We start from the raw sequence: 27,771 nt of genomic DNA on the forward strand, positions 1-27,771 counted from the left end.
TATTTAAAGCCTCTAGTCATTTTTGTTGCTTCTCACTATACCTCTTCAATTTCTCCTGGACTGCAGTCACCAGAACTCAGTGCACTGCTCAAAGTGGGGGGAGGGCAGACTATCAGCTCCAAAGCAAATGCTTTGCAGAAGTAGAATACACAGATTATTTTTGTGACTGAAACCAAAATTTGACAGGTTATATGGCGGACATTGTCCATGCCCAGACTGATTTTTGGGGTCTGTAAGTGAAAGAGATCAGTTAGACCTTCTGCTGTGGCTCCCTATTGTGGATCCGGATATTGAGCCAAGGATTCTGTAGTCCCCCAAAAGGAGATAAGTTCTTGTGTACAAAGAAAAAAAGAGAAACTGAAAGGGAGATACCAGTGTGGGAGATTTCCGTGGATAAAATCTGTCCCTGCAAGCCTGGCAGCACTGTGCTCCACACTTGGGCAGATGGGAAGACTTCAGATGTGTACATCTGATACTGCTGGAGATGCCTTCTGGCCCAGGAAAAGTGCAGCGGAAACCTCGAAACCCAGGGTTTAACTGCCAGCAGGGAAGGCGGCGGCTGCTGGCGTGCTGCAGGCAAAGGCAGAGCTTTCCCTGCTCTTGGCCCAAGCAGAGACATGAAGTTGGAAACCCCTTCAGCAACAAGTACCGAAGCTCAAAGGGATAGGAAACACTCTCCCTATTCAGCCCAGGGAGTGTGCCAGCACCGTCTGAAAACATAGCTTTTAGGAGGAGTTTTAGTGATTACTTAAGATCCCGAGTGATGGGAAATCCATCACCCTGATAAGGTGTGCCAGTGTTTGTTTTCTCCACTGCTAGGAAATGGAGCAGAGACTCAGATATTCTACTGTTCTGTAAAGATTAGATTTAGCCAGTAACAAATGTCCATCTGATGGATTTTACTATCCTTTAACCCAGGAGGTCAGAAAGCTCCTCATTTTCAGTAGATTTCTTGTAACCACCTGTACGACCAAAGCTCAACCTTTTGTTAGCCACTGGAGACTTCTCCTCAGGCAGGGTTTCTCTGCTGTGCAAGTTCTCCGAGGGCTAACCATCTTTGCAATATAGTATAGTACAGTGCTATATAAATGTCTTCTGCATAGTGTGACTCAGTTAAAAAGCAAGACTCAGGGTCGTTGGATCCCCAGCTTCGCCAGCAGCCCCATGGTGTACTCTGTCCTAAAATTGTTGATACTTTCCCACTTTGAGATCTGTAGGACTGATCTCTAGCCAGACTGTGTCATAAGAAGGGAAATGTGCCAACAGCATTGGTGGTGTTTTGTGTTGGGATAAGGACACAAGCTGCAGGTTTTTTAAAGTTCACTCAGCATTAGGAATGAAGCCCTTGGTGGAGGAAAAGGAGTGAGCAAGTGTGCAGCTGGCTGCAGAGATCAGGACTCTCCAAACTCATGGCTTTGGTGGCCAGATCCGTGTCTGTGGTTTTTGTCTATCCAGCTTGGGTTTCAGGATGTGAATGTGGAAAACATTTGGCTTTTACGTTGACTTCTCCATCATGGTGTGTGGCTCAGAGGTTGAAAAGGGCCCCATCTGTTTGTGGCTGGAGTTTCATAGTGTTACTGTAGGATGGGCATGATCAGTTTGAGTCTCTGAACTGTGGAGCTGGATGTTTGGTGAGCAGAACAAAGACAGAAATATGGGAGGTATTTCACAATGTCACCCATCCATGACTTCCCACACTCATGGCCAGCAGGTTAGTCTCCCCTTCCATCCCTCTCCTCTCACTGCCTTCCATCCTCTTCCCCTGACCACAGGTGCTGGTGAACCTCAATGACATCAACGACAACTGTCCCACCTTCCCACGGCCCTACGAGGGTCCCTTCGACATCACGGAAGGGCAGCCTGGCCCACGCGTCTGGACCTTCCTGGCCCACGATGGCGACTCAGGACCCAACGGGCAAGTGGAGTACAGCATCATCGCCGGGGACCCCCTGGGTGAGCAGGGACGTGGGGACATCACCTCTCCTCCTGGCTGCCCCATGGAGTAACCTGGCTTGCGGGAGCGTGGGCAGGAGTGTTTCAGAAAAGCCATCCTCCCTCCCAGCGCTTCTGCGAATTTAGTCTTTCGACACCAGGAAATCCTGTTTTGAGCAACCGGAAACTTAACCTTTTCGTCGCCAGCCAAGGGGTGGCTGGAGCTTGTGCAAGGGCAGGGAGAAATCTGCTAAACCACAAAGGCAAAAAAATTAAAAAGGCAAAAAGCAGACTGCAGAAAGAAACCGAGAGCTGCAAGCGCACAGTCCCATCCCCTCACCCCCATGGGGTTTTCAGGGCATTTGGGGACTGAGTTGCTCTGCAACCTGGGGTGAAGCTGTAGCTCCAGCCCCACCAGCATCCTGGAGCAGGTGGCAGAGGAGCCATGGGCATCCCTAACCATGGGGACATAGGGCTGTCCCTCTGTGACTTTAGGGTATCTGGAAGGCAGAGCCCAGCCCCATCTCCCAGCTGACGCCGCTGCAAAGCTTTTCCAGGCTACAGACCTCGGCTCGGAGGGAGTCCATGCCATGTAGCCCACCCTGCTCTGGCCATCATGGGACATGGGCAGGTGCTTGGAGAGCTGTTGGCATCTTCAGAAAGGCCCAGCAAGGGCATAGGCACCTCTTCAGCCACTCAACCCATCCCCTGCTCCTGCTGGTACCTGGGGGTACATCCCAGGATAGTCCCTGGCAGCCACAGTCCTCCCATATCTGCAGTAGTGGGGCAGGGTTTTGTCCTCAAACCTGCTGTGGTGCCTGTGCCTGGCTCCAAACCAAGCCGTTCCCCTGGGGAGCCAGGCCATTCACAGCAGCATGGTGTGAGCCAGGGCCCCGCTGTCTCCGGCAGGGGAGTTTGTGATCTCTCCAGTGGAAGGGGAGCTGCGGGTGCGGAAGGATGCTGAACTGGACCGCGAGAACATCCCCTTCTATAACCTCACCATCGCCGCCCGTGACCGGGGGGTGCCCCCCCTCAGCTCTACAGTGAGTCCCCTGGGGTGGCATGGGGGGTTGCGGGCTGCCTTTCTCCATCCCCAGCTCCTTCCTCCTGGTCTCTGCCTTCGCTCTCCTCCCCTTCTCCTCCTTCCCCTCGTCCTTGACGCTTTCCTCCCCCAGACCGTAGTGGGCTGAGTGGGGAAGCCCATCTCTTGCCCGGGGGGGCAAAAAAAAGATGGGAGGGATGGAAATAGGTGCCACGTGCCTGCACCACTTCTCTCCCTGGCAGATCCTAGTGGGCATCCGTGTGCTGGACATCAATGACAATGACCCCGTGCTCCTCAACCTCCCGATGAACCTCACCCTCAGCGAGAACGCCCCTGTGTCCAGCTTCGTCACCCGCGTCCTCGCTCGGGACGCAGACAAGGGGCCAAATGCTCTCCTGACCTTCGACATAACGGCGGGCAACACGGAGAATGCCTTTTACATCAACAGCACCGTATGCCCCTGGGGGGGTGGGATGCCGGGACACGGAGGGTGGGCACCCCTGGCCCCAGAGCCCTGCCTTCCCTGGGCACCCATGGGGGCCATCTGGCATCCTTGCCCTGTAAGGAGATGCTCCAGGTGTAGTGCCACTCACTCATGTCCCTTGCACCTATTTCCTCCCTTTTTTCTCGGTAGACCGGCATCGTCTACGTAAACCGCCCACTGGACAGGGAGCGGGTGGCAGAATACAGGCTGACCATCACAGTGAAGGACAACCCCGAGAACATACGCAATGCCAGGCGGGTAATTACAGACACTGCTGGGGCCTCCAGCGACAAGGCGGCAGGGCGAATGGGAGAAGGGGTTCCTGCTGTGGCCAAAACCAGGCAGTGCCTTTACCCGCAGCATTTCCAATAGCAGCCTTGTCCCTCAAAAGCATCCGGGGGTCATAAGGAGGAGGCTGCAACACCCTCCCCAGCAGAGAACAGGACCGGTAGGATTTAGGTCAAGTCCAACATTGTACGTTGACTCCATGCAACAGCAGTAGATGTCATGGAAGGTGAAACAAACTTGGGCTGGAGAGTTGGACAATCACAGTGACAGTGGAGCATCTTTTGGCCCTGCCAAGATGTCCCACACATCACCCTTCAGGGTACAGGCTGGGAAGGGATGCCCAGTCCCAGGGTGAAGGTCCCTGCAGACCCTCCAGGGTGGTCCAGGGAGCACAGCATCATGGTTTCACAGGGCTCCAGCTTTGACCAGCACCAAGATGGAGGTGGGAGAGGCAGGAGGTGAGCTCAAGGAAAGGACGTTGCGGTCATCACCCTCTTGTCCCTGTTTTCCTTTAGGATTTTGACCTGCTGGTCATTTCCATAGCAGATGAGAATGACAACCGCCCCCTCTTCACCCAGAGCTCCTACCAGGCTGAGGTGATGGAGAATTCACCCCCAGGTAGGTCTCCCTTCACTCCCTTTCATGGCTCCTGGAGACTCCATTTGGGGCCAGTCAAGGGGAGGTGTCTCCCGGCTGTCATGGAGGAGACACGATGCTAAGCAGGGAAAGGCTGCAGGTCAGTAGGACAAGGATGCTGATTATGAGGGGTTCCTGCCGCCTGCCTGGGGAGGTCAGTCTTGAGGAGACTGTAGCTTTGGTCCATGCTGCTGATGGAAACCCTTCCTGGCACAGGTCAGGCACAACCTTGCGAGAAATCGGCCCCGTTTGGGAATTATTCAATTGCACACAGCAAGGGGTGCCCATGGCCTGAGCTGAGCCCTGGGGGCAGCTTTGAGGGCACCAACCTGCCCAGCGTCCCTGCAGGGGATGGGGTGCCATCTCTCCATCACCAGCACCTGGAGCCACTTTGCTCCAGGGATTAGAGATAAAACAGTCCAGCCTGTCCAGGTAGACATTTCCCATCCAAAGAGCTAGAATATTTTATTTTTTTTTTTGCCTTCTTGACATTTAAATCGCTCCCTGCTTCAAGACCTCAGGTACCTCCCTGTCCTGCCATCGAGGGATATCCCAGGCAAAGGGTTTGGGTGCCTCCAGGTGATGCCCTCGGTGACAGGGTGCTGGTGCCACCCATCTGACAGATGTGTCTGTCTGTTTGTTTTTAGCCGGACGTCCCACCGCCTCACCTGGGCCTCGCGAGTCGGTCTGCAAGGCTGCAGCAGCTGCCCCCCCACTGCCTCGTGCCCTTCGAGGCCCCACTCTGTCACCTCCTCCATCCATTCATTGCCGTCCCTCATGTGTCCCCAGGGTGGGAAGGGGATGGGGGGGCTCTGCAGGGGACTGCCACCCTCCCTAATCCTTATCATCCCATCCAGGGACTCTGGTCACGATGCTCAACGGACCCATCCTAGCTCTGGACAGTGACCAGGGCAGCAACGCTGTGGTGACCTACCAGCTCCTGGAGGCATCCCCAGACCTCTTTGTTATTGACAACAGGACAGGTGGGGTGGCTCAGCCCGTCCCCAGCCCGGGGACAGCAGGCAGCCAGGGGGTATGTCACTGAGCTTTTCCCCTTCTCTAGGTGTTGTTTCAGTGAAGCCTGGTAGCGTGATAGACCGAGAGGCTTTGCTGGACCCTCGCCTGGAGTTCACTCTGGTTGCTCGTGACATAGGGGGGCTGAACAGCACTGCCAGCCTGGCAGTGACCATCCTGGATGACAATGATAACCGCCCCATCTTCCAGCCGGCATCCATCACAGCACGGCTGCGGGAAAACAGCCCTCCAGGTCAGGAGAGGGACAGGACGGGATGTGAGGGAGGGCAATGGGGAGATCTGTGTGTCCCCCTGGGACTGTGAAGATCCAGGTCCAAGTGTCAGGGTTGGCAGGGTGATGTTGAAGGGAAAATTTGGGAATTGGGGCTGCCCACGTTGCTTGACAGTATTTACCTTGGGACTGGGGGCTTGTTGCTGCTGCCCCCCAACCCTCACTTGAGAGAGCTGTCTCCCCCTTTCCAGGCTTCTCCGTTGTCCAGGTGATGGCCACGGATGCCGACAGTGGCCTCAACCAGCAGCTGGATTACCGGATTGAGGGTGGTGGCCAGGACAGGTTCCTGATTGATGCTGCCACGGGGGTGATCCGTGTGGCCAACATCACCATCGACCGGGAGGAGAGGGATGCCTACCGGCTGACGGTGGTGGCTGTGGACCAGGGCACTCCAGCGCTCTCAGGCACCGCCACCGTCAGCCTCTTCATCGACGACGTCAACGACTGCCGGCCCGAGTTCATCAACCCCATCCAGACAGTCAGCATCCCTGAGTCAGCCCCCCCCGGCACCGTGGTGGCCGAGGTGACTGCAATCGACCGGGACCTCAACCCTCGCCTGGAGTACTACCTGCTGGAGATCGTGGCTCGCGACGACACGGATGCGCTGGTGCCGGAACAGCAGGGAGCATTTGCTGTGGATTTTAGGACAGGTAGGAGAGCGGGATGGGCAGCGCGGGCAGCGCGGACCCCTCTCTTCACTTCTGCTTCTTCTTCTTCTCTGCCTGGAGGTAGGTGTCTAAGGCATGGGTAGATGATGCTTCCTTCCTGCCTCCCCGCAGTCCTCCTCCAGCTGCCCCATCTCACCCTGCCCTATCCTCTCTACCCCGGCCGACTGACTTAACTAACCCTTTTTTTTCCTTTCTGGCTCTTAGTCCACCAGGTTTGTCTGTGTGTGTGTGCTCATTTCTCTTTCTGTGCCATCCGTTGCGTCCCCCCATGTCACCCATCTCCATCACAGGCAGTCCCACTGTGGGCCGGGGGCTGCTCAGCCTTGACAGACTGGACTTGGGCACCCTCACTCGGGGGAGAAGGCGGAGACTCTGTGGTAGATGGTGGGCTCTGTCCTCGGGGAAGGAGGGCCAGGAGCTGCCTGCATCTGTTTTGGAAGCCCAGAGCTGATCCAGGAAAGAAAAACTTCCTTCTTGGAAAGGATACAGCACAAGACTCTTAAAGACACCCAGATGTTGAGCTAAGGTGGATGGGGTCGTGCAGGGGAGCAGCAGCAGTTGCTCCCAAACCCCTCTCATCCGCACAACCCAAACCCTTACCCTGGCTGGGGCAGTGTGAGAACCTGTTAGCTGGGCAGGGCAGAGCAGGCAGGAAGGCAGGAGATGGAGAGCAGGGTGAGAGAAGTTGTCTCCTCCTGTAGCTATCGAGTGTTTTCCCCATTTAGCCTTTGGGGAGAGGAGAGCAAGTGCAGCAGAGGGTGCAGCAGTCGGCTGGTACGGACCGGTCTGCTGAGGGTCCTTGGGGCCGGGACGCAGGCACAGCCTGTGACCCCCATCTTTTTGGGGTTCCCAGGAGCTGTGAAGATCAAAACTCCTCTCAACCGGGAACTGGTAGCCACCTACGAGGTCACCATCTCCGTCCACGACAATGCCAGCGAAGTCATCGACCGCTCAGTCAGCGTGCCCAACGGTAAGCGTGGGCTCTACCCAGGGAGCATGGGCCCGGGGCTGGCAGCTGCCGGGGGCTGGCACAGCCTTTCCCAGGCACCAGTGCAGCTTCTGAATAGCTGACAGCTCTCCTGCAGTCCTGGACCAGCTCTCATCAGGTTCAGGTTCTCCTCTGAGCCCTCCTTTAGTGAATGGCCCGAACATCCCAGGGCTGCAGTGGGGATGGAGAGGACCATGTGCCCATAACTGTACCACGGGAGACACCCATTTCTTCATTACCATCCCCATCGTGTCTTGCCACCCTGCTCCTGGTAAATACAGGCCCATGTGTGAGAAAGCACACACAGATCAGGAGTGGGTGAGACTGTCCCACAGCCAGCTCACAGGACATAGCAGCTTTGCTGAATATTGCTGTTTCTCTTGATGAACCAGCTCCATTTAGTTGGCTTTCCTGGGGTTTCATGCTTGTATCTTTACAACCCTCTTTTCTCCCATCCTTTCTTCTCTTCTCTTTCTCACTTGTCATGTTCCTCATCTCATCCCCTGTGGTCTCCACCACGGCCACAGCCAAGCTGACCGTCAATGTCTTGGACGTCAATGACAACACACCCCGCTTCCGCCCCTTTGGGGTCACCTATTTCACCGAGAGGATTTTGGAGGGAGCTACGCAGGGCACCACACTCATCTCCATCTCAGCGGTGGATCCAGACAAAGGTGCCAATGGGCAGATCACCTATGAGCTGCTGAACCTCTCCCCAGAAGGCTACGCCTGCCTCGAAGACCAGTCAGCAGGTCGGTGGCCTGGGGAGATGGGAGTCTGGGGCAGGTCGGTGGCCTGGGGCAGGTTTCTCATTTCAGGATCTGCCATCCTCTAGGGAAGGTCGTGGCCAACAGGACAGTGGACTATGAGGAGGTGCAGTGGCTGAACTTCACCATCCGAGCTTCCGACAACGGCTCTCCCCGCAGATCCGCTGAGATCCCTGTGTACCTCCAGATAGTGGACATCAATGACAACAATCCTGTTTTCAGCCAACCATCCTACCAGGTGAGCTGGGCTCCCCGGTTCAAGTCCATGTGGACAGTGCCTGCCTGGTGAGGATGGGCACAGAACTGGAGGTTCTTCAGGGACACCTTCTCGTCCCTCTGTCTGTGCTTGAACCATATGAAGATGGTCAGCCTACCAACGTACTCTGTGTGAACATCTTGTTCTGGGTTCAGCTCTGCCCACCCCTGGGTGCTACCCTACACCCTTGGTTACTGCTCGCTAAAACAGCAAGTGATGAAACAATGGGTCCTGCCTGCTCCCTTTGTTTGCAGAAAGCTGTCTTTGAAGACGTGCCGTTGGGTACAGTCGTCCTGAGCGTCCAGGCCACGGATGCAGATTCTGGGCGTTTTGCTCTAATCCAGTACAGCCTGCAGGATGGAGAGGGCAAGTTTGGGATAAATCCCAACACGGTAAGGAGCCAACCTTGGCTGAAACAGAGGGCAGAAAGGGAGGGGAGGCTGAGATGGTCCCACCTTGTGTCTTGCTCCCACACCTCACCTTCTGCCCCCTCTTGAGTACCAGCTCTGCCAGACGAGGCCCACCTGAAGGTCTCTGTGTGCTACAGGGTGACATCTACATTCTGTCAGCCCTGGACCGAGAGAAGAAGGATCACTACACACTCACTGCTGTGGCCAGGGACAACCCTGGGGACATCTCCAGTAACCGTCGGGAGAACTCTGTGCAGGTAGGGCTTTCCTCCTCCCAACACCCCTCGTGTGGTTGTCACCAGCAAGAAGGTGTTAAACCTCAGGCTTTCATCCCCATTGGGCTTGCTGGTGGCTCAGGGAGGAATTAGGCAGAAGGAAGAGCAGATGACCCCAGGGGCTGGGGGGTGGATGTTGCAGGGGACTTTGTGCCATGGGGACAATGCGTCAGTAGGAGGGGACAGAACAGGAGGGGCAGGGGAGGGCGACACTATTGTCTGCAAGTGATCTGGCGTGAATGGGTGCCCTGGCTGTGGCAGCCCCCATTGTTGAAGTCAGGAATTCAGCTAGCGGAGCTTAACGAATAGCAGGAAGGGCACAGCACTCCTGCAGTGAAGCTGCAGGTCACGGCAGACGTACAGCCCCCAGGGGCTGCCTGGCTGTCTCCAGCCTCATGTCACCCAGCCGGCTGTGGTTCGTTCAAGGTGCTGATCACAGTCCTGGACATCAACGACTTCAGGCCCCAGTTCAGCAAGAGCCAGTTCAGCACCAGCGTCTATGAGAATGAGCCAGCAGGAACATCGGTGATCACCATAACCGCCACCGACCTGGACGAAGGAGATAATGGTGTGGTGACTTACAGCATTGAGGGCCCTGGAGCAGGTAGGTGCCAGCAGTGGGGGGGGTCCTCCCCAACGAGGAGGGTTATAAAGAGGAGCAATTGGAGGAGATGCAGGGGCCAAGCCTACATCCCTTGTCCTGTGGCTGATTTGGAGCAAGATTGTGCAGGCACTCCCAGGAGCAGTACCGAAAGCGTGGAGCTTTCGTTATTGCTCCACTGTTCCCAGTTCCTTGTGGCGTGGCATGTTACGGCTTTGCCTGCCTTCGTCCTGCAGCCCAGCCTTGGTTTATCCTCTTATATCCCCCACCTCAGCAGGACTTTCTATGTACATAGGTGTGTCTTGGAGCAAACTTTAGAGGAAAACTAAGTAGGGCTAGGAGGTTGTGGGTGGTAGTGATAGTGCCTGAAGTCCAGTATATCTCTGCATGCCGATGAGTAATGGGAACCAAACAAAATCCAGCATAAACATAGAGAGGAATGGCAGAAAGTTCATTTTCCTGAGACCCATGGGTCCCTCTGACCTTCCTATGACTACTGCCCTGGCCTGGCGAGTGTAGCTGGCCTGGGCAAGGGTGAAACACAGCCAGGGGTGGCCTGGGAGCAGGGCCCGTGGCACTTCCCAGTGGCAGGGAAGCAGCAGTAAGCAGGGATGCTCTGAAAATGCTGAGACCATCCACACCTCTGGCCTCAGGCAGCTAGCTCTGCTGCATCATCCCTCGACAGGGATTTCCGACCAGTGAGGGGTGTGCTGCAGTTAGTATACTGGTTTCTAGTTGTAATTTGTCTGGTGACAAGTGTCCTGAGCCAGAGATGTGTTTTTTCTACCCCCAGAGGCTTTCAAGATCAATAAAGACTCTGGGCTCATCACGTCCCGGCGGCGCTTGCAGTCCTATGAGAGGTTCAACCTGACTGTGGTGGCCACGGACAAGGGACACCCCCCTCTCTGGGGAACCACTATGCTTCATGTGGATGTCATCGACATCAATGACAATCGCCCCGTCTTCGTCCGCCCACCCAACGGCACCATCCTGCACATCAAGGAGGTAAACCCCTTGAGAGGGAGTGGGGTCATGGCACACTGAGACTGTGCCCAGGAGAGCTCCTGACTACTAGTGGCAAAATCCATTCTCCATCATCTCCACCAGGGATGAAACAAGACCTTGATTTAACATGTATCAAGAAGGCTGGGGTCATGGGACTTGACGGTCAACAACAGGCCCTCTCCATACGTACAAGGGGGATGCTGGGGCAGCCTTGGGGAACAGAAACCCTGGCAGCGTGCAAAATAAGGAAGCAGCCAGCCACTGCATGCTGAGCCTGTTTATAGACAAGGGCCAAAATGTTGACATTTAAGATGTTTCTCCTTTCTGGGAAGCCAAGCTTGGCTCAGCCAGTCCCCAGCATGTGCATGGAGCAGCCACCCTGCTGAAAGGAATCATGGCTCCATGTTGCCAGCCCCTAGTTGGGTTTTGGTCAGTGGGAGCCTGCTGACCCCGATACAAGGGGGTTTGGAGGGGCAGGGGGAGCAGGGGGCTCGTGACCAATGACAGGGCTGAGGGACTGCACATGTGCAAGCAGGAGATCCCCCTACGGTCCAACGTCTACGAGGTCTACGCCACGGACAAAGATGAGGGCCTCAACGGAGCGGTGCTCTACAGCCTCCTGAAAACCGGGGCAGGAAACAAAGACTGGGAGTATTTCAGCATCGACTCAGTCAGTGGGCTGATCCAGACGGCCATGCGGCTGGACCGGGAGAAGCAGGCAGTGTACAACGTGAGCCAGGCAGCAGCACACCTGCGGGGTGGCTGGGACAGTCCTTGAGGCTGCGGGTCCGGTGTGCGGCTGGAGGGATGCAAGTGATGTGGTGGGGACGGGGTCAGCTGCCACAGTCATGAAGATGTTACACCTTAAGAGGAACTGGGTGGTTATCAAATACCATAGGGGAATTGCATCCTAGTGGACCAACTCCCAGTTCCCTGTTAAATCCAAAAAAAATCCACCGCCACCCAGCTGTCCTCTCTGTCCCTGCCTCAGCAATGTCTCTTGGCCTGCGTGGCTTTGCCCAGGACGGCCCTTTTGCCTTTTTCCCCAGCTGATCATCGTGGCCTGCGACCAGGGCCAGCCAGCCTATGAGACCATGCAGCCCCTCCAGATCGCGCTCGATGATATCGATGACAATGAGCCCGTCTTCCTCAGGCCACCCGTAAGGCGCCGGGATGGAGGGAGCGGGACACAGGGGATGCAGGGACAGGGATGCCAGCGAGAACGTGTGATGGAGCATACACCGCTGGGCATCACCATGGTGGGGAGCACAATGGGATTTGTGTGCTTTTATTTAAAGCCACCTCAATACTCATAACTCTCCCTTCTCCCGGGATCTCTGGCAGAGGGACAGTCCCCAGTACCAGGCACTCTCTGTTCCCGAGCACTCGCGGCCAGGCACCGTGGTGGGGAACGTCACTGGGGCAGTGGATGCAGACGAGGGTTCCAACGCCATCGTCTACTACTTCATAGCAGGTGGGTGCCAAGCAGGGAGGGAATGGGCAGCTCTGCATTCCCTCACACACCCCTCACCAAGGCGTCTGTCACTCCCATCATCGCTTCACTGCTTTTCTGCCCTGGTCACTGGGTGAGGTAGCATTCCAGAAATGCTGAGCCCAAAGGGGACTAACTGGGCACTCCTTTCTGCACCCAGCTGGGAATGAGGAAGGCAACTTCCAGCTGAGCCGAGAGGGGAAGCTGCAGGTCTTGCGAGACCTGGACCGGGAGAAGGAGCCGTACTACTCCATCATCGTCAAAGCATCCAGTCAGAGGAACTGGTCCCCTCCCCAGGGCCAGTGGGCAGGCAGAACACAGCCTTGGGACCTCAGCAGGGACCTGACCCTTCAGGAGGTGCGGATCTTTCTGGATGACATCAATGACCAGTCCCCCCAGTTCACCAAGTCAGAGTACACAGCGGGTAAGGGGTGCCGGGGGCTGAAGGGGCACCAGGAGCCAGAGATGCTCCAGGGAATATCCAGTTGGATGAAGGGGCAGTGAGATCCTGCCCAGCCCCAGGTCCCTGTCCCATCTCTCTCTCAAAGGTGTTGCCACTGACGCCAAGGTGGGATCAGAGCTGATCAGAGTGGTCGCAGTGGACGCTGATGTGGGCAATAACAGCCTGGTCCTCTACAACATCTTGGGCATCCGCTATATCAAGCAGCACTCCAACGACTCCGAAGAGGTGGCCAACATCTTCAGCATCGGTGCGTACCCTGCATGTCACAGGAGCATGGGGCCATGGCCAGAGATGTCCCTGTGGCCAGGGTCACTAGTCCTGGGCTTGTGACTGTTCTTCCCCCAGGAACCTTTGATGGGATCCTGCGAACCTTTGACCTCTTCACGGCCTACAAGCCCGGCTACTTCGTGGTGGACATCATTGCCTCTGACCTGGTGGGCCACAATGACACGGCCATTGTGGGGATTTACATCCTACGGGATGATCAGCGGGTCAAAATCATCATCAATGAGATCCCTGACAAAGTCAGGCAGTTCGAGGAGGAGTTCATCAGCCTACTCTCCAACATCACAGGTGCCATTGTCAACACAGATGACGTGCAGGTAACTATCCACGTTTGACGTTGCTTTGAGGGGTGGATAACCTTCCACATGCTGCTTGGAAGGTCTCCTTTGAGGGTGTGCTGTCTGTACAAACCATAGACACCCCTGAGCTCTGAAGGTGACGAATACACCCCAGGCTGGGGTGTAATGAAGGAGTCCAGACCAACCCCATGCCAGGCTTGAGGGTTTCTTGCCACGCAAGCACACCTCAGAGCAGACTTAAGAGATGCCCCAGGAGGAGAAACCTCTCCCACACTGCAGACCTTGCTGTGTCTCCCCAGTTCCATGTTGACAAGAAAGGTCGAGTGAACTTCGCACAGACAGAGCTGCTGATCCACGTGGTGAACAGGGATACCAACCGCATCCTGGACGTGGAACGGTACGTCACCTGGCCAATCCCCCAGCCCATTGCCTGGCCTGTTGACTCCTCGTGGAGCTTCATTAATGTCAAGATGCCCAAGCAACCCTCTCTTCCCAGGGTGATTCAGATGATAGACGAGAACAAGGAGCAGCTGAGGAACCTCTTCAGGAACTATAATGTGCTGGATGTGCAGCCCGCCATCACCACCCGGGCCCCAGATGACCTCTCGGCTCTACAGGTAACAGCCCACTTGGGGCTGGAGATGGCTGCTGCTCACAGGTGGGGCGATGTCTTTTCCCATCCTCCATGGCCTGCCATGGCCTGGAGACATGTTTCACCCAAATAAATTCATACAGGTGCCCACCACGAGTGCTGGCTCCATGCCAGAGGTCACTACCACCCCTCTGTCTCTCCTAGATGGTGATCATCGTGCTGGCCGTCCTGCTCTTCCTGGCTGCCATGCTCTTCATCCTCATGAACTGGTACTACCGGACAGTGTGAGTAACGCCCAGGAGCTGCAATGTCCCCACGGGCCAGGGGGACCCACGTGGCTGTTCCTGGCCCTGGCAATGCCAGCAAGCAAAGGAGGGCATCAGCTTCCCAACACCTTCTGCGGCAGGGCTCAGCCTCTTCCCCCAAAATATGATGGTTTTAAGACTAATAGTGCCTCTCCCACCAAACACACCATCCTTATAGATACAGGGGCTGTTTGCAGGGTTATTGCAGATCTGTGTCCCCATCTCCTTTTGAGCATTTTCCTTATTTTCTTCCCTGATTCACTGTATTTCTTTTGCAGGCACAAACGGAAATTGAAAGCCATAGTGGCTGGCTCCACCGGTGAGCAGTGTTTGGGGTTTTCCAGCTGCATGCAGGGCGCATGAAGAGCATGGAGGGGGTGCACAGGGAGACGCGGGGGATGTCAGTGGGGCGTAAATCAGAAGCAATCTTGCCCAGCAAGGCATGATGGGGAGGTTTTTCTCAGCATCTAGGCTCCACATTATCAGCTGCATCCCAGCATGTTTCTCATGCCACCGGTGCCTTTTTGGTCACCAAGTTTCCCTCTCCAATAAAGAGCCTCCCCATGGTTCACTGCTCAGCTTGCTGATGTGCAGCCTTGTAACCCCCGTCCTGTAACCCCCACCTCTGCCTTTTTCAGGGAACAGAGGCTTCATGGACATCATGGACATGCCAAACACCAACAAGTACTCCTTTGATGGGTGAGTTCTCACCTTCCTTTCCCTGCCTGGTTTGCCACCTCACAGGATCGCAGCCTGCTCCTGAGAGAGGGACGCCCGTGTTTTGCAGCCAGGGAGGTGCGGGAGGTTGACATGCAATGCCTCTCTGCTCTGCGGAGGCACGAGGCCAGGCATGCCATGTGGGACATGACTCTGGCCCTGGGATGCATGCATGTCTTGGGAGCTTTCAAAGTCAAAAGACCTTGTGCCTTCTCCTGTGAATCCATCTCTGCCAATACTGGCCAGGCTTGCGGTAAGCAGAGATGACGGTCGGGTGTCAACACATATCTGGATCCAGAGAAGATGAATTCATGCCTGCACAGGGCAGGAGGAGGCAGCGCAACCTCAGCATCCAGACTCTGGATGGCATTAGGGATGCTGCCACTCTTTGTGCTGAGGGCTCCTCCTCTTCCCCTGGGCAGGGCCAACCCGGTGTGGCTGGACCCCTTCTGCAGGAACATGGAGCTGGCAGCACAGGCAGAGCACGAGGATGACCTGCCAGAGAACCTGAGCGAGATCACCGACCTCTGGAACAGCCCTGCCCGCACCCATGTAAGACACAGCCCCCGGGACACTTCCTCCCCACGCCCAACACCCACACCGCCTCCTCAGCCACTCTCTCCTCCCGCAGGGGACCTTCGGGAGAGAGCCCTCCGCAGCCAAGCCTGAGGATGACCGCTACCTGCGGGCAGCCATCCAGGAATACGACAACATTGCCAAGCTGGGGCAGATCATGCGGGAAGGACCCATCAAGGTGAGTGCTGACTGCGGGCACCCTTCACCAAGGGGGTCTTCTCCTACCTCTATGGCTTCCAGGTTCACAGCTGCAGCGCCGGAGGGTGGTATCGCTCAAAAAAAATCTGGGACAAGGTCAGCCTCCCGCCAACCAAACCATATCCTTTGGTAACCCACCGTCTCTCCCCCTCCGCCCAGGGCTCTCTCTTGAAGGTGGTCCTGGATGATTACATGCGCTTGAAAAAACTCTTTGCCCAGCGGATGGTGCATAAGGCCACCGCCAGTCAGGGGGACCGTTCCTCGGTCTCAGAGGTAGATGGGGTGTGCATGGGCGTGGGGAGATGCTTGCCGTGCCCTCTGGGATGCAGTGTGTCTTCCTAGCTCTGCAGGCTGTGGTCGCTCCCCACGGCCGCGGTCCCCGTCACCCAGTGGTTCCCCTCATTCTCTGCTTGGCCAAAATGAGCCAGATGCTGGTTTTCCACTGAGGCTGCCAGTTCCCCACAGTGCATCAGCAGCACCTTCTCCCTTGGTCTCTCCCACCCTGGAGGAGGACCCCCCCTCTTTGTGGGGTGGTCTCTGTCCATCACCTCTCTGTCTCTCTACCAAGGCTGGCCAAGAAGCTGCGGATTCCTGCACACACATGGGGACATCTTCCCTCCCCTCTGCTCCTCTGATCTTATTAACCCAGCAGGTTTTTGAGGCAAAAAGGCTGGGTCAGAGGGTTTTGATGCAGGAGTGCTTGTGTGGGGAGAAGCAGCTCCTCCTGCAGCCTTCCCCCTCTTCATGGGAGGCAAAACATGGGACAAACAGAGTGGAGGAGAGCACAGGGACAGGAGACAGCTTTCAGCCCTTCTGCCCAATCATCCCTTCTTGCCCTTATCCCCCTCCAGCCCATTCAGCCTTTCCTCAACTCCTTTCCTTGTCTGCCTCCTGCACCACCACCCTCATATAACCCCAAATCCCGACCTGGGTCCAAAACCCTCTCTTGGCCACTGTGGGGGCTGCTGTGGGACACACCACCCAACTGGTAGCTGGTGCCTGACCCAGGGCGGCCACCTGATGAGCAAGTGATCCAGACAGAGATCATCATCGTGTTGGTGATCTTCATCATGGTGCTCAGAGGTTGCTTCAGAAGAGGGTCCCATCCCTCCCGCTGGGCTCCAGCACTGCAGGAGGTTCGGAGGTGGGGAAGCCAGGATCTGCTCTGACTGCAGTGGTGATTCCCCACCACTCCATGGACCTTTTTGCAGCTGATCCAGAAGGAGCTGGAGGAGCAGGAGGAGGAGCGCAGCCCCAGCCAGGGCAGCCTCCGCTTCCGACACAAGCAGCCGGTGGAGCTGAAAGGTCCCGACGGCATCCACGTGGTGCACGGCAGCACGGGCACGCTGCTTGCCTCCGACCTCAACAGCCTGCCTGAGGATGACCAGAAGGTGCTGGGTCGCTCGCTGGAGACTCTGACTGCCGACTGCGGGGGCTACAGTGACCACAACGCCCGCACCGAGTCGGCCAAGTCCACCCCCCTGCACAAGATGCGGGAGGTGATCATGGAGAGCCCTCTGGAGATCACCGAGTTATGACGAGCGGTGGTGGTGGTGGTGGTGCTCCTCTAGGCAAGCCGGGGCCGGCAGGGATGAAGCATGGACCAGGGGAGCTGTGATGGGGGCTGGGGGCACCCCGAGACCGGCGCTTGGCCCCCCTTCCCCTGCAGAAGGAGTCCAGGCCAACCGGTGCGGTTCACTCCGGCAGCCTTGGAGAGCTTGGCCCCGAGAAAGGGCTCTCAGGACCAGTATGCTTTTACTCGCCTGTCATTTATCCATGAAAACATTAAATTTTTTTTATTTTTCTTATAAAAAAAAAAGGGTTTTTTTTTTAAAAAAAAAAAAAAAAAAGAAAAGCTAAACGAATCCAATGAGTCCAGGCTGGACAGGGGTGAAGGTGCAGCGAAGGTGCAGATGATGTGCCACCGCAGCATCCCCAGGCGCAGGCTGGGGACAAGCAGCCATCACACCTCGACCACGGGCACGGGGAGGGCCGGGGCAGCACAGGGAGAGGCCGAGCCCATTTGGCATTAATGTCACCTTTCCGGCAAGGAAAGACCCAAAAAAAAAAAAAAAAAAAAAAAAAAAGAAGACATTTCTCCATTTTGCTGGCTTTACCAAAACATGTTGCGACATTGACAAAGAGAGAGACTGACAATAACTGGGGCTTCTGGATGTGGAGTGCTCGTGCGTGTCTTTTCTTGCCCTTTTCTTTCCCCTTCTCTCTTGCTTTTGGGTTTGTTCGTTCGGGGGTTTGTTTCCAATCGTAACCTTGTGGAGAGTTTCGGGCACGGTCTGTTACGGGACTCAGAAATACACTGTCTATGGCTTTGGGTAACCTGTCTGTCGTCCTTCCTCCCCAGTCGCGCCATGCTGGATTCATCATACTCAAACCACCTTTTGAAGAGAAAACCCCCTTTTTTTCCCTTAATTCACCCCCTCAATCCATCACCTTCCTTAGATGCTGCCCCAGCTGTTGCTGCACCCTGGATCTTGGGGGAAGCATTAAACCTCCTACAGGTTTTCCCCCTCTTGCCACTCTGTCAGACCCCTGGGACCCCAGGAGGAGGAGGGAGACAACCAGCCAGGCTCACGGGAAGAGTTTATTTGCAGTGAGATGCTCCCGTGCACGCTCAGGACTGGACACTGCGAGCGTCCCCCTTCCTGCGACAGGAAGGGACAAGCCAGCGCCCCACTGCCTCATGGCTGGGTTGGCACAGGACCCCTCCCGGCAGGGATGTGTGCATGAAAGGAAATCTTTGCCCCCAAACTCACACATTTTTTGTTCAGGGGATACTTAAACTACGTCTAACTGTCTCCAGCAATCGGCTGGACACAAAATCAGTACACTGCAAATGTCATGCAAAGCCAGGCATTGCAGGTAAATTTAATCCACTTTGTTTCTTTAACTGGTGACCAGGGGAAAAAAAAAAAAAAAAAAAAAAAAGCCACCCCAATTTGAACAGGGACCAGCAAAGAGCTGGGCTTGCCAAAAGCCAATGAGACCTGCGGTGTGAGACTGCCAGCAGGCAGGACTGGGGTGCTGGCATTCGGGCAACAGAAACGATCCCAGCCCATGGGGATGGATCCACGTCGCAGGATCTGGCTTTATGAGCAGTTCAGGATGGGATGGGGATGGGGGTGAGGAGAGGGATGCGAATGGGGAGAGACGGTGGGATTTTGCAGTCAGCCTAAGAGACAGCAAGGTTGAATCCCCAGTCCTGAGAAATGAGTCCCTTAACCTGATTTGGAAATCCAAGCCCCAGGGGTGGAAAAGGAAGTGGCAGAGGCGGCTGGGGCACCCCACAGCCCCCGCCAGGGTGGTGAGGCCGGTGGACTCCGGCTGTCGCCGTTCGCAGGTGCAGGCACATCCCAAGAGAGGGGCTCTGGGATCCTGAACCAAAACGGCAGGGCAAGCCCAGCCGGCTGCCGAGGTGGCTCCTAGTTCCATAGGTGACGCCGGCAGTGCTCAACGGCCTGTGGGAGAGACAGGGAGGGATGGGGGGGGAAGCAGGGACCCCCGGCACCCTGCAGACCCAGGGCAGGGGACGCAGCTGACACTTACGTGGCACTCGACTGCCGTGGCCATGTTCTTGCACCAGTAGTGCGGGCCCCAGGCACAGGGGTCCGAGCCCAGGAGATCCTCCTCAGGTGAGTCGCAGGCTCTTATTTTCTGCATTGCGAAGGAAAAGGATGGGAGAGGGAAGAAAAAAAACCCCATGAGCACCCTTTGACCCCACTTCCACTCTCCCAACCCCACCAGTATTGGATAAAAGATGCCCATCTTGGTCCGGGCTGCCCTGCCCAGGGGAGGGAGCGGGTGCAGCACCCATGGCACAGGGACACTTACGGTGCAGACAAAGGTGGGGTCCATCATCTGCACCAGGAGCCGCACGGCCGCCGGCTCGTACTGCACCACGAGCGCCTCGCACTGGGAAGGAGAGAGGGGGTGAGCCCGATGGCGAGGGTCGGGGGGGTCCCCACCAGCCTGGGTGCTCCCCCACCACAGCTGACCTTGCCAGTGAGCGGTGGGGGCAGCAGCTCGCAGCCCTTCTCCAGCATGTCACCCAGCTCTGACAGCGTCTCGTTCTTCAGTAGCTCGTTATCAAAGTAGGTGATGACGATCTGACAGACATTGCAGAAGGCGCCCGCACCCACCGCCAGCTGCTCCAGCGCGGCAGCCCCTGGGGGACATGAGGAGGGGTCATTAGCACCCTCCCACCCAGCACCCGGCTCCCCAGGGACCCGGTATCTGGGTGCCCACCCGGATCCCCCCAGCTGACCTCGGCCAGCGTCCCTGCTCCGGGGGCAGCAGTGCAGCATGGTGCAGATGGCCGCCGGGTCGGTGGCCTCCAGCAGCATGATGACCACGGCTTTGCCGTAGGAGTCAACGAAGTCCTTGCACTGCCCGATGACGCCGTGGGGCAGCATGTAGCACACCTTCTCAATGTCATTCACCAGTTGCTCCTGACGGGAGAAGGCAGGTAAAGGGAAACACCCCAGCTCCTTGCTGCCCATTTTGAGCCCCTTTCCCAGTCCCTCCCTTCCCTGTAACGCAGCGGTGGGACTCACCTCTGTCACGTTGTTCTCCAGGAGGCTCTCAGCCGTCTTCACAGCGAACTGGCACACCTCGCACAGCGGCGTGGTGCCCTCCCCATCCTGTTGGGACAAGGCAGTGGGACACAGGCCAAGCCCCCTCAGAGACGCCCGCATCCCACCCACCCAGCCATCAACCCCCACAAAAGGCATTCCCCACCTTGGAAAAATGAAGATGCTTGAGGAAAAAAAAAGCAAAATAAGGCTCCCCTTTCCCGGTGTTTGGATTTTAAGGAGCACAGAGGAGTTGGGGGGGGTGTTCCCACTTACCCCCAGCACGCTCAGGACTTGTGTCACCTTCTTCGTGAGCAGCATGTGGAGGGGCAGCACCGAGGCGGAGGAGCAGAGTCCCAGATGGCCACACAGCTCCTGCGGGTCCTGGGGAGAGAGACAGCCTGAATCGGGTGGGCATCCCTCCCGGGAGGGTGAGCCTGCACCCCCCCAATTCCCCATGGAGGGGGATTTCAGCCCATCAGGGCATGGGTCTCACTTACCTCAGCCTGCTACCGGTGGAGGAGCCGGAAAATGGCAAGAAAAAATTAAAATGAAAAATAATTACAGCAGTTTCAAGCCAGAGAGAGGGGGAGAAAATATTTAAAAGTTTGTGGGAACATAAAGCACTGGGTTTAATTAAAAAACAAGAGAGCAGGGCCCCACATTTGCTGATGAGGTCCCTTTGGCTGTGCTGCTCTGCCCCCTCCGCCAGCACCCACCCTCCCCCGGCAGCCCGGGGAGCCGCTCACCCACTTACCACATACTGGAGCAGCTGGGTGGCCATGTCCGCGTACTTGGCCAGGTAGCGCTTGCACTGTGCGGGGGGGGAGACACGGTGTCAGCGCCCGAGGACACCCCACCACCCTGTCCACACCCTGTCAGCCCCACCCTGGGCGCTGCTTGAAAGCAGGCAGCTGCCAAAGATCACAGAATCGTCTAGGTTGGAAAAGACCTTGAAGATCATCCAGTCTAACCATTGACCTAACACTGACAGTTCCCAACTACACCATATCCCTCAGCGCTAAGTCAACTTTACTCTTAAACCCCTCCAGGGATGGGGACTCCACCACCTCCCTGGGCAGCCCATTCCAACGCCCAACAACCCCTTCTGTAAAGAAATGCTTCCTAATATCTAGTCTAAACCTTCCCTGGCGCAACTTGAGGCCATTCCCTCTTGTCCTATCACTTGTTACTTGGTTAAAGAGACTCATCCCCAGCTCTCTGCAACCTCCTTTCAGGTAGTTGTAGAGGGCGATGAGGTCTCCCCTCAGCCTCCTCTTCTCCAGACTAAACAATCCCAGTTCCCTCAGCCGCTCCTCGTACGACATGTGCTCCAGACCCTGCACCAGCTTCATTGCCCTTCTCTGGACACGCTCGAGTCATTCAATGGCCTTTTTGTAGTGAGGGGCCCAAAACTGAACACAGTAATCAAGGTGTGGTCTCACCAGTGCCAAGCACAGGGGTAAGATCACTTCCCTGTCCCTGCTGGCCACGCTAGTGCTGATACAAGCCAGGATGTCGTTGGCCTTCTTGGCCACCGGGGCACACTGCTGGCTCATGTTCAGCCGGCTGTCAATCAACACCCCCAGGTCCCTCTCTGACTGGCAGCTCTCCAGCCACTCCTCCCCAAGCCTGTAGCGCTGCTGGGGGTTGTTGTGGCCCAAGTGCAGCACCCGGCATTTGGCCTTATTGAAACTCCTACAGTTGGCCTCAGCCCATCGCTCCAGCCTGTCCAGGTCTCTCTGCAGAGCCTCCCTACCCTCAAGCAGATCAACACTCCCACCCAACTTGGTGTCGTCTGCAAACTTACATGCTCCCATGCCACCTTGAGGAGGAGGAGGGAGCCCAGCGTGATGCGGGAACCCTTACCCAGTGTGCCAGGTCGGGTGCCAGGTCTTCACACGCCCGCTCAGCGTGGGCCACCAGCGCCTGGGCAAAGGCGGCGTTGGTCCCCAGCTCCAGCTGCGCAGCCGCCACCAGCTGCAGGCAGTCCCCGCACACCTCTTCCATCTCCTGCGGGACAACATGGGCAGGCACACATCTGTATCCCCCCCGCAAAAATAAAACTGAGCTCCCCCGGCGTTTGCATTAGTTGCAGGGCTGAGATTTAAATGCTGGTTGTAATTTGGGGCGGCTTTTTGGCTGGCATGTCTCTGGTCCCCTCCCTGCATCCTGTAGTATCCCAGCCCCAAATTGGTGACACCCCTAACCAGATGTCATTTCAGCTGTGTGATAATTTTAATATTTTTTTAAATTATTACTAAATAGGTGATGCTTAGGTGATTCTCACCCTTAAGCAGCATCAATGGCATTCTCGCCTGTGCCATGGTACCTGGGCCTCGCCACGAGGCAGGTCCTGAGGATTCAGCAGGAGGGGCACGTTGGCGATGAAGGGGGCAACCAGGTCAGCGAAGTCCTGAGCAGGGCCTGCGGGGGCTGGCGGCGGCTTCTGAAACTTCAGGGCCCCTGCGGGGCTCTCTCGGGGCTGGCACAGCTTGATGGTCCCACACACCACCTTTGGGTCCGACTGGGGGAGCAGAGGGGTGGGGCCTTGGGGCTTCATCTGCCCCATCACCCTGCTCTCCCCCCCATCCCTGGGTCATTTCCATCCCCATCTCCATCTTGCAAAGGTTTTTGTCCCAGGCTCCAATAGCCTCCCTTGCCCTGCAAGCCCCCAAGACATCCCAAACCATGGAGAAATGTAAATCCAAGGGGGTCGTCCCAGCCAGTTACCAGCACTTGCTTGCCCAGCTGGACGAGGATGAGGATGCCAGTGTCCACCATCCTCTTGCACTTGACAGACCAGTCCTGGAAGGGCAGGTACTGGCATTTCTTATCCAAGAAGAGCCGCAGCTTTTCCTAGGTGATAAGGGGAGAGCTCAGAGCTGGGCTGGCCCCATGGTGGAGCAGGGGGACACGCCAGCCCCACACACACATCCCCCCCCTGACCATGACCCACCTCAGTGCGGTTGTCCTGCAGGATCTTGCCCACCACGGAGACCACCACCTGGCACAGGTGACACGGGATCCCCTTCTGCTGAAAGTGGGTGTGTGGGGATGCTGCCATGGCACCCAGACCCCCACTTGCTCCCCAAACCCCAACCCTTTATCTCAAACCCCCCCCCCAATGGGCACTTGGGAATATCCCGGGGTACCCACTCATTTTTGCCACTCACCCTGCAGACACATTGCTGCCCAAGAGCAACAGTGGATGCTCCTCTAGGTGCCCAGCGTCAGGGTGGCAAGGCTGGGATTCTCCCCCCAGCCCCCCATTTTGGGGGTAGGATGGGCACATCCCCCCATCCCCCACATCCCCCCTCCTGGCACGGTTACCCCCAGGGCCTGGTCCCAGACGGTGATCTGGCAAAGCTCCAGCGCCCCGCACTTGGCTGCCGTAGCCACATCGCGGCACCAGTCCTCTGGCCGCTCGCCACATTCATGGAGGGGGCTGGCACCGGCTGTAGGGGAGGGGGAGACTGTCAGCCACTGGGGCACCCCAAGACCATCTCCCGCCCCACACCAACCTCCCCACCAGCACCCTGACCCCAGCCCTGCCCCACAAGCCGAGGGTGATGCTCCTCACCCTCCCACTGTGATTCACCCTCAACTTTCGCAATGGTGGTGTGATTGCTGGATTTTATAAATTATTTTTTTCCTGGGCTGTATCAAGAGCAGTGTGGCCAGCAGGGTGAGGGAGGGAATTCTCCCCCTCTACTCCCCTCTCATGACACTCCACCTGAAGTGCTGCGTCCAGCTCTGGGGCACCAACATCAGAAGGACACAGACCTGCTCGAGCAGGTCCAGAGGAGGCCACGAAGATGTTCAGGGGGCTGGAGCACCTCCCCTGTGAGGACAGGCTGAGAGAGTTGGGGGTGTTCAGCTGGAGAAGAGAAGGCTGCGGGGGGACCTTAGAGAGGCCTCCCAGTACTTAAAGGGGCTACAGGAAAGCAGGGGAGGGACTCTTGATCAGGGGGTGTAGGGATAGGATGAGGGGTAAAGGTTTTAAACTGAAAGAGGGCAGATTTAGATTAGATATGAGGAAGAAATTCTTCCCTGTGAGGGTGGTGAGACACTGGCACAGGTTGCCCAGAGCAGCTGTGGCTGCCCCCTCCCTGGAAGGGTTCAAGGCCAGGTTGGACAGGGCTTTGGGCAACCTGGTCTAGTGGAAGGTGTCCCTACCGATGGCAGGGGGGGTTGGGACTGGATGATCTTTAAGGTCTCTTCCAACCCAAACCAGTCTGTGATCTATGATTTTTTAAGCACAGCAAAGGCCGAGCTTTGCTGGGTCACTGCATGCCGCCGGCTTTTTCAACAGGATGTCGCAGCAGCTTTGGGCCAGCATCAAATGCAAAACAAATCTGGGGGATCATCCTTAGCCTTGCAGAGCCCTTCAACAGGCTGGGGAGGTGGCTGCTTATAAAAACTGCAATAAATCTTGCAAAATGAGCAAACTGGGGGGTGCCAGTGCTCAGCCCCACGCAGCAACTGGTTAGCCACACCGTGGCTCCTGGCAATGATTGAGCAACCCCAGTTTTGGGTGGATTTTTTTTTTCATTTCCTCCCAACGACAGCATTTTCTCCTGACTGCAAATCCCCAGCATGGTGGCAGCAGCAGCATCACCCGCCCTGGCCGCCTGGGCAGCACAGTGGCATGGCGCAACGCCGGCAGTTTAATTGCCACCTTGGCGTGTCAGGATTCATTTACAGTGGGGCGAGTGTTTATTCCCACCGGGGGCTGCGTCCACCCAGGATGCAGCTGGAGAGGAGGCAAGGAGCTGGCACAACCCAAGCCCTTCGCTGCCCTGCTTAGGCCAGGAGGTGCTTCAGAAAGTCAGAGGGCACAAGGGGAGCAGCACATGAACAGACAGACAGACAGACTCTGCCACATAGCCTCTTGCAGCTGGCATTTCTAAGCAAAGCACAACAACCCCCTCCAGAGCATTTTTATCCAACTTTTACCACCTGACCCTGGCCATAGGATTTTGCACAGCAGGAATAAAGCTGAGGGCAGAAACTGCTCCTTCCACCACCCTGCCCTTATCAGGTTTCTCCCCGAACGCTGCTTTTCCTGCATGCCAGATTTTGGCAATGCCTTCAACTCATCCACAGGACATGTTGGGGCAGTGGCTTGAGATGCCCAGGGCCACCCCAGCAAGTCCCTGAGGGTGGGAGCTGTGGGGAGGGGGCTCCCGAGCCCCCCCCCCCCCCCCCCCCCAACCTGCTCCCAAAAGCGCTGGCGCAGCTTGGCAGGTGCCGGGTGGTGTTTCAGCCCCGATTACCCCATCGGGCTGACGGCAGCACCAGGGCAGGAGCAAGCCCGGGGGCAGGGCGAGTCCCCCCCGGTTTCCCATGCACGGCTTCCCACACATCTCTCCAGCAGCGCGATGCCACGGTCACCGCATCAGCTGAGAGATAGATATATTTATTTTTTTAACCCTGGCGCTAGCGTCAGGGCGAACAGGAATGGCAAGTCAGCGGAAGCATTAAGGGACAGCACCAAAAAAAAGGAGGAGAGGGGAGACAACAACCCCACAGCTTGTTTCTGAGGTGGTCCTGCCTGACCCACGGACAGAGGCATCTCTCACAGCCCCGTGCTTGAGACTGGACCAGCGGCCTAAGGATGCTGCCAGCAACAGCGTGGGGGGGTTTGGCTGGTCTGAAAGACCCCAGTGGTTTGGACCTGCACCTTTCCGGCTCATGGTGGCTCAGCTTGGCGCTTACTCCTCACCCTGCTCAAGCTGAAACTCAGGCAACAAGTGCTGAGCCACAAAAATAATTAATATTAATCATAACACCCAACTGGTGAGAGAAGGGGGAGCTTCCCCAGGTGGAAAGCATTGCCACGGGGCAAGCAACCAGGGCAACTGATGCCCTGTGAGCTCTCCTCCACATTTCAAAGCTGTGCCATAGCCACCTTGTGCTGACGGGTACCCAGGCAGCAGGACATCGGACGATGCCATTTGCAGCAAAGCCCCAGCACAGAGTGTGGGGAGAGGTGGGGATGCTCCCACACCAACGTGGTGGCCCCAGGGCAGCCAGGACTGCCCTATCCCCAGCTGACAGGCCCCCGGGGTGGGGTGGGCTTTGCTCAGGGGGGAGCACTGAGCTCAAGATCTGGCAGGGCTGTGCCGGCATTACGCACAGCCCCAGAGCACACTGGCCGAGCCGGCAGAGCCTGGTGAGCAGGTTGTGATGTAAACCCCGGAGGTGGCGGCGTGGGCCCCGGCGCCCCAGTTCCTGGCCTGGCGCACGCCCCTATTATGGCAAAAAAGGTAAATACACTCTTCCCAGCATCAAAATCCTTCTCTGAGGCTTGCAGTAGCCCCTGGTCCCGCAGCCACACCAGCCACACTGTGCCGGGCAGCCTAGCCACCACCACAAGAGCTGCTGCTGGCTTCCAGGGCAGGCATCACCCCAAGGACAGACGTGCTAAGTGTAGGTGAACTTTCCTGCTCTGCCTGTTGCTGGCTGGAGCACCTCGGCATGTCCCCCCTGCCACCAGGCCAAGCCTGTGCAGTCACGACTCTTCCACCACAAAGCTGGCGCCTGGACAGGTCACGTCCAAGCAGTCTGATGGGCTGAGCCTGGGGTAATTAGGGTGCAAAAGGGGTTCTCCCCTCTAAAAGTATTATTTTTTATATTTTTTTGCCTACAGCAGTAGAGGTCTGTGGCTTCCCCAGAGAAATTTCCCCTGGAATAAGCAATTTTCCCTTGAGCAAGGACCAGGGGTTGGAAACAGGCTCTTCCCAACTTGTTTGGTGGGGATGGGTGGGGGATGAGCTGATTATCACTTTCTCACTCTTATCGGGGGGATGCCTAGGGGATGGCATCTGCAGGAGGATTTGCTCACAGATACCCAAAGTCCCGGTGATGAGAGGTCTCCAAAGGTGCACAGGGCTGCAGCACTGCACCCCATCACCTTACCTGGAGCTCGGCAAGCCACAGCAGAGGAGGCTTCCTACCTCCTGCACCTCCTACGAAGCCCCTAAAGAAAGGGGCAGGCTCAGACAGCACCGTGGTCACTCCATCATGCAAGGACAACAAGGTGGTTTCACCCAGATCACACGTATGCAGGCAGGCCCCAAGGCCAAGGGCAGCAGACAAAGCAGCCCTCTCCCCCATCGCTGCTGAGACACCCCATCAACCGGCCTCCCTCCTTCCATACCCCAGCAAAACACCTGAACCCCCGCTGTCTGGAGAAGGGAGGGAACAAACCCCTTTTTGCCCTGAGATAATTTTTAAGGGCAGAAGTTGCAACGCTCGCATCCGGGTGGGCAAGAGGTAAAGCAGCCGGTGGTGCCGCCTGCCCGAGCTCTCCTCCGGCCCAACTCCCAGCACGCGCAGGGATGAGGAATCATGCTATGGAGCTTAAACACTAGAGCTGGGAATAGTTTTGGGGTTCAGAGGGGTTTTCTTGGCTCTCCTCGAGTCCTGCCCTCAGGCCTGGCCTTACCTTGGTAGGAGCCCAGGCACACAGCGAGGATCAGCGCCCAGCCCCTCCATTTGCTCTCCATGCCGTTCCTACGATAGTCCTCAGCGGCTGGTTCCTCTTCTGTGCTGCTCCCAGTCTGAGGAATCGTGGAGGGGTTGGGAGAAG

The 27,771-nt window shown here is 56.9% G+C and overlaps 2 protein-coding genes across 2 annotated transcripts in view; one reads left to right on the forward strand and one right to left on the reverse strand.

Moving 5' to 3' along the window:
- The window catches only part of CDH23 (cadherin related 23), a 215,113-nt gene extending 197,191 nt beyond the window's left edge, over nucleotides 1-17,922 (forward strand). Inside the window, exons 40-69 of the mRNA XM_074874229.1 lie at nucleotides 1,773-1,953; nucleotides 2,842-2,975; nucleotides 3,217-3,426; nucleotides 3,609-3,716; nucleotides 4,262-4,364; nucleotides 5,240-5,365; nucleotides 5,446-5,649; nucleotides 5,880-6,338; nucleotides 7,210-7,326; nucleotides 7,872-8,096; nucleotides 8,180-8,349; nucleotides 8,622-8,759; nucleotides 8,915-9,034; nucleotides 9,479-9,656; nucleotides 10,447-10,658; nucleotides 11,194-11,388; nucleotides 11,708-11,818; nucleotides 12,003-12,132; nucleotides 12,311-12,574; nucleotides 12,699-12,860; nucleotides 12,959-13,215; nucleotides 13,497-13,594; nucleotides 13,694-13,814; nucleotides 13,994-14,073; nucleotides 14,373-14,413; nucleotides 14,733-14,793; nucleotides 15,234-15,363; nucleotides 15,443-15,565; nucleotides 15,745-15,858; nucleotides 16,797-17,922. Of these exons, the coding sequence (XP_074730330.1) occupies nucleotides 1,773-1,953; nucleotides 2,842-2,975; nucleotides 3,217-3,426; nucleotides 3,609-3,716; nucleotides 4,262-4,364; nucleotides 5,240-5,365; nucleotides 5,446-5,649; nucleotides 5,880-6,338; nucleotides 7,210-7,326; nucleotides 7,872-8,096; nucleotides 8,180-8,349; nucleotides 8,622-8,759; nucleotides 8,915-9,034; nucleotides 9,479-9,656; nucleotides 10,447-10,658; nucleotides 11,194-11,388; nucleotides 11,708-11,818; nucleotides 12,003-12,132; nucleotides 12,311-12,574; nucleotides 12,699-12,860; nucleotides 12,959-13,215; nucleotides 13,497-13,594; nucleotides 13,694-13,814; nucleotides 13,994-14,073; nucleotides 14,373-14,413; nucleotides 14,733-14,793; nucleotides 15,234-15,363; nucleotides 15,443-15,565; nucleotides 15,745-15,858; nucleotides 16,797-17,123 (4,899 nt within the window). The 3' untranslated portion in view covers nucleotides 17,124-17,922. The remainder of the gene's footprint in view (nucleotides 1-1,772; nucleotides 1,954-2,841; nucleotides 2,976-3,216; nucleotides 3,427-3,608; nucleotides 3,717-4,261; nucleotides 4,365-5,239; nucleotides 5,366-5,445; nucleotides 5,650-5,879; nucleotides 6,339-7,209; nucleotides 7,327-7,871; nucleotides 8,097-8,179; nucleotides 8,350-8,621; nucleotides 8,760-8,914; nucleotides 9,035-9,478; nucleotides 9,657-10,446; nucleotides 10,659-11,193; nucleotides 11,389-11,707; nucleotides 11,819-12,002; nucleotides 12,133-12,310; nucleotides 12,575-12,698; nucleotides 12,861-12,958; nucleotides 13,216-13,496; nucleotides 13,595-13,693; nucleotides 13,815-13,993; nucleotides 14,074-14,372; nucleotides 14,414-14,732; nucleotides 14,794-15,233; nucleotides 15,364-15,442; nucleotides 15,566-15,744; nucleotides 15,859-16,796) is intronic.
- Nucleotides 17,923-18,169: 247 nt separating this feature from the next.
- Nucleotides 18,170-27,745, reverse strand: LOC141946244 (prosaposin-like). The gene is made up of 15 exons (XM_074875704.1): nucleotides 27,628-27,745; nucleotides 23,508-23,632; nucleotides 23,134-23,208; nucleotides 22,908-23,033; nucleotides 22,507-22,701; nucleotides 22,044-22,187; nucleotides 20,932-20,988; nucleotides 20,675-20,683; nucleotides 20,451-20,558; nucleotides 20,157-20,243; nucleotides 19,868-20,051; nucleotides 19,599-19,768; nucleotides 19,435-19,515; nucleotides 19,150-19,257; nucleotides 18,170-19,061 (listed from the first exon to the last, which is right to left on the reverse strand). Exons 1-15 carry the CDS (start codon nucleotides 27,686-27,688, stop codon nucleotides 19,026-19,028), a joined length of 1,566 nt encoding a protein of 521 aa, XP_074731805.1. The 5' UTR covers nucleotides 27,689-27,745; the 3' UTR covers nucleotides 18,170-19,025.
- Nucleotides 27,746-27,771: the final 26 nt, after the last annotated feature.

This window comes from Strix uralensis, chromosome 7, assembly GCF_047716275.1.
Source record: "Strix uralensis isolate ZFMK-TIS-50842 chromosome 7, bStrUra1, whole genome shotgun sequence".
Classification (NCBI taxonomy): domain Eukaryota; kingdom Metazoa; phylum Chordata; class Aves; order Strigiformes; family Strigidae; genus Strix; species Strix uralensis.

What these genes read in the sequence shown, in the direction of transcription:
- LOC141946244 (XM_074875704.1), bottom strand. Translation starts at nt 27,688, where the DNA reads ATGGAGAGCAAATGGAGGGGCTGGGCGCTGATCCTCGCTGTGTGCCTG. An exon ending in AAGTCCTGAGCGTGCTGGGG is followed by an intron (nt 20,244 to 20,450) that starts GTAAGTGGGAAC and finishes TTGTCCCAACAG; the next exon opens with GATGGGGAGGGCACCACGCC. An exon ending in CCACGGCAGTCGAGTGCCAC is followed by an intron (nt 19,062 to 19,149) that starts GTAAGTGTCAGC and finishes TCTCTCCCACAG; the next exon opens with GCCGTTGAGCACTGCCGGCG.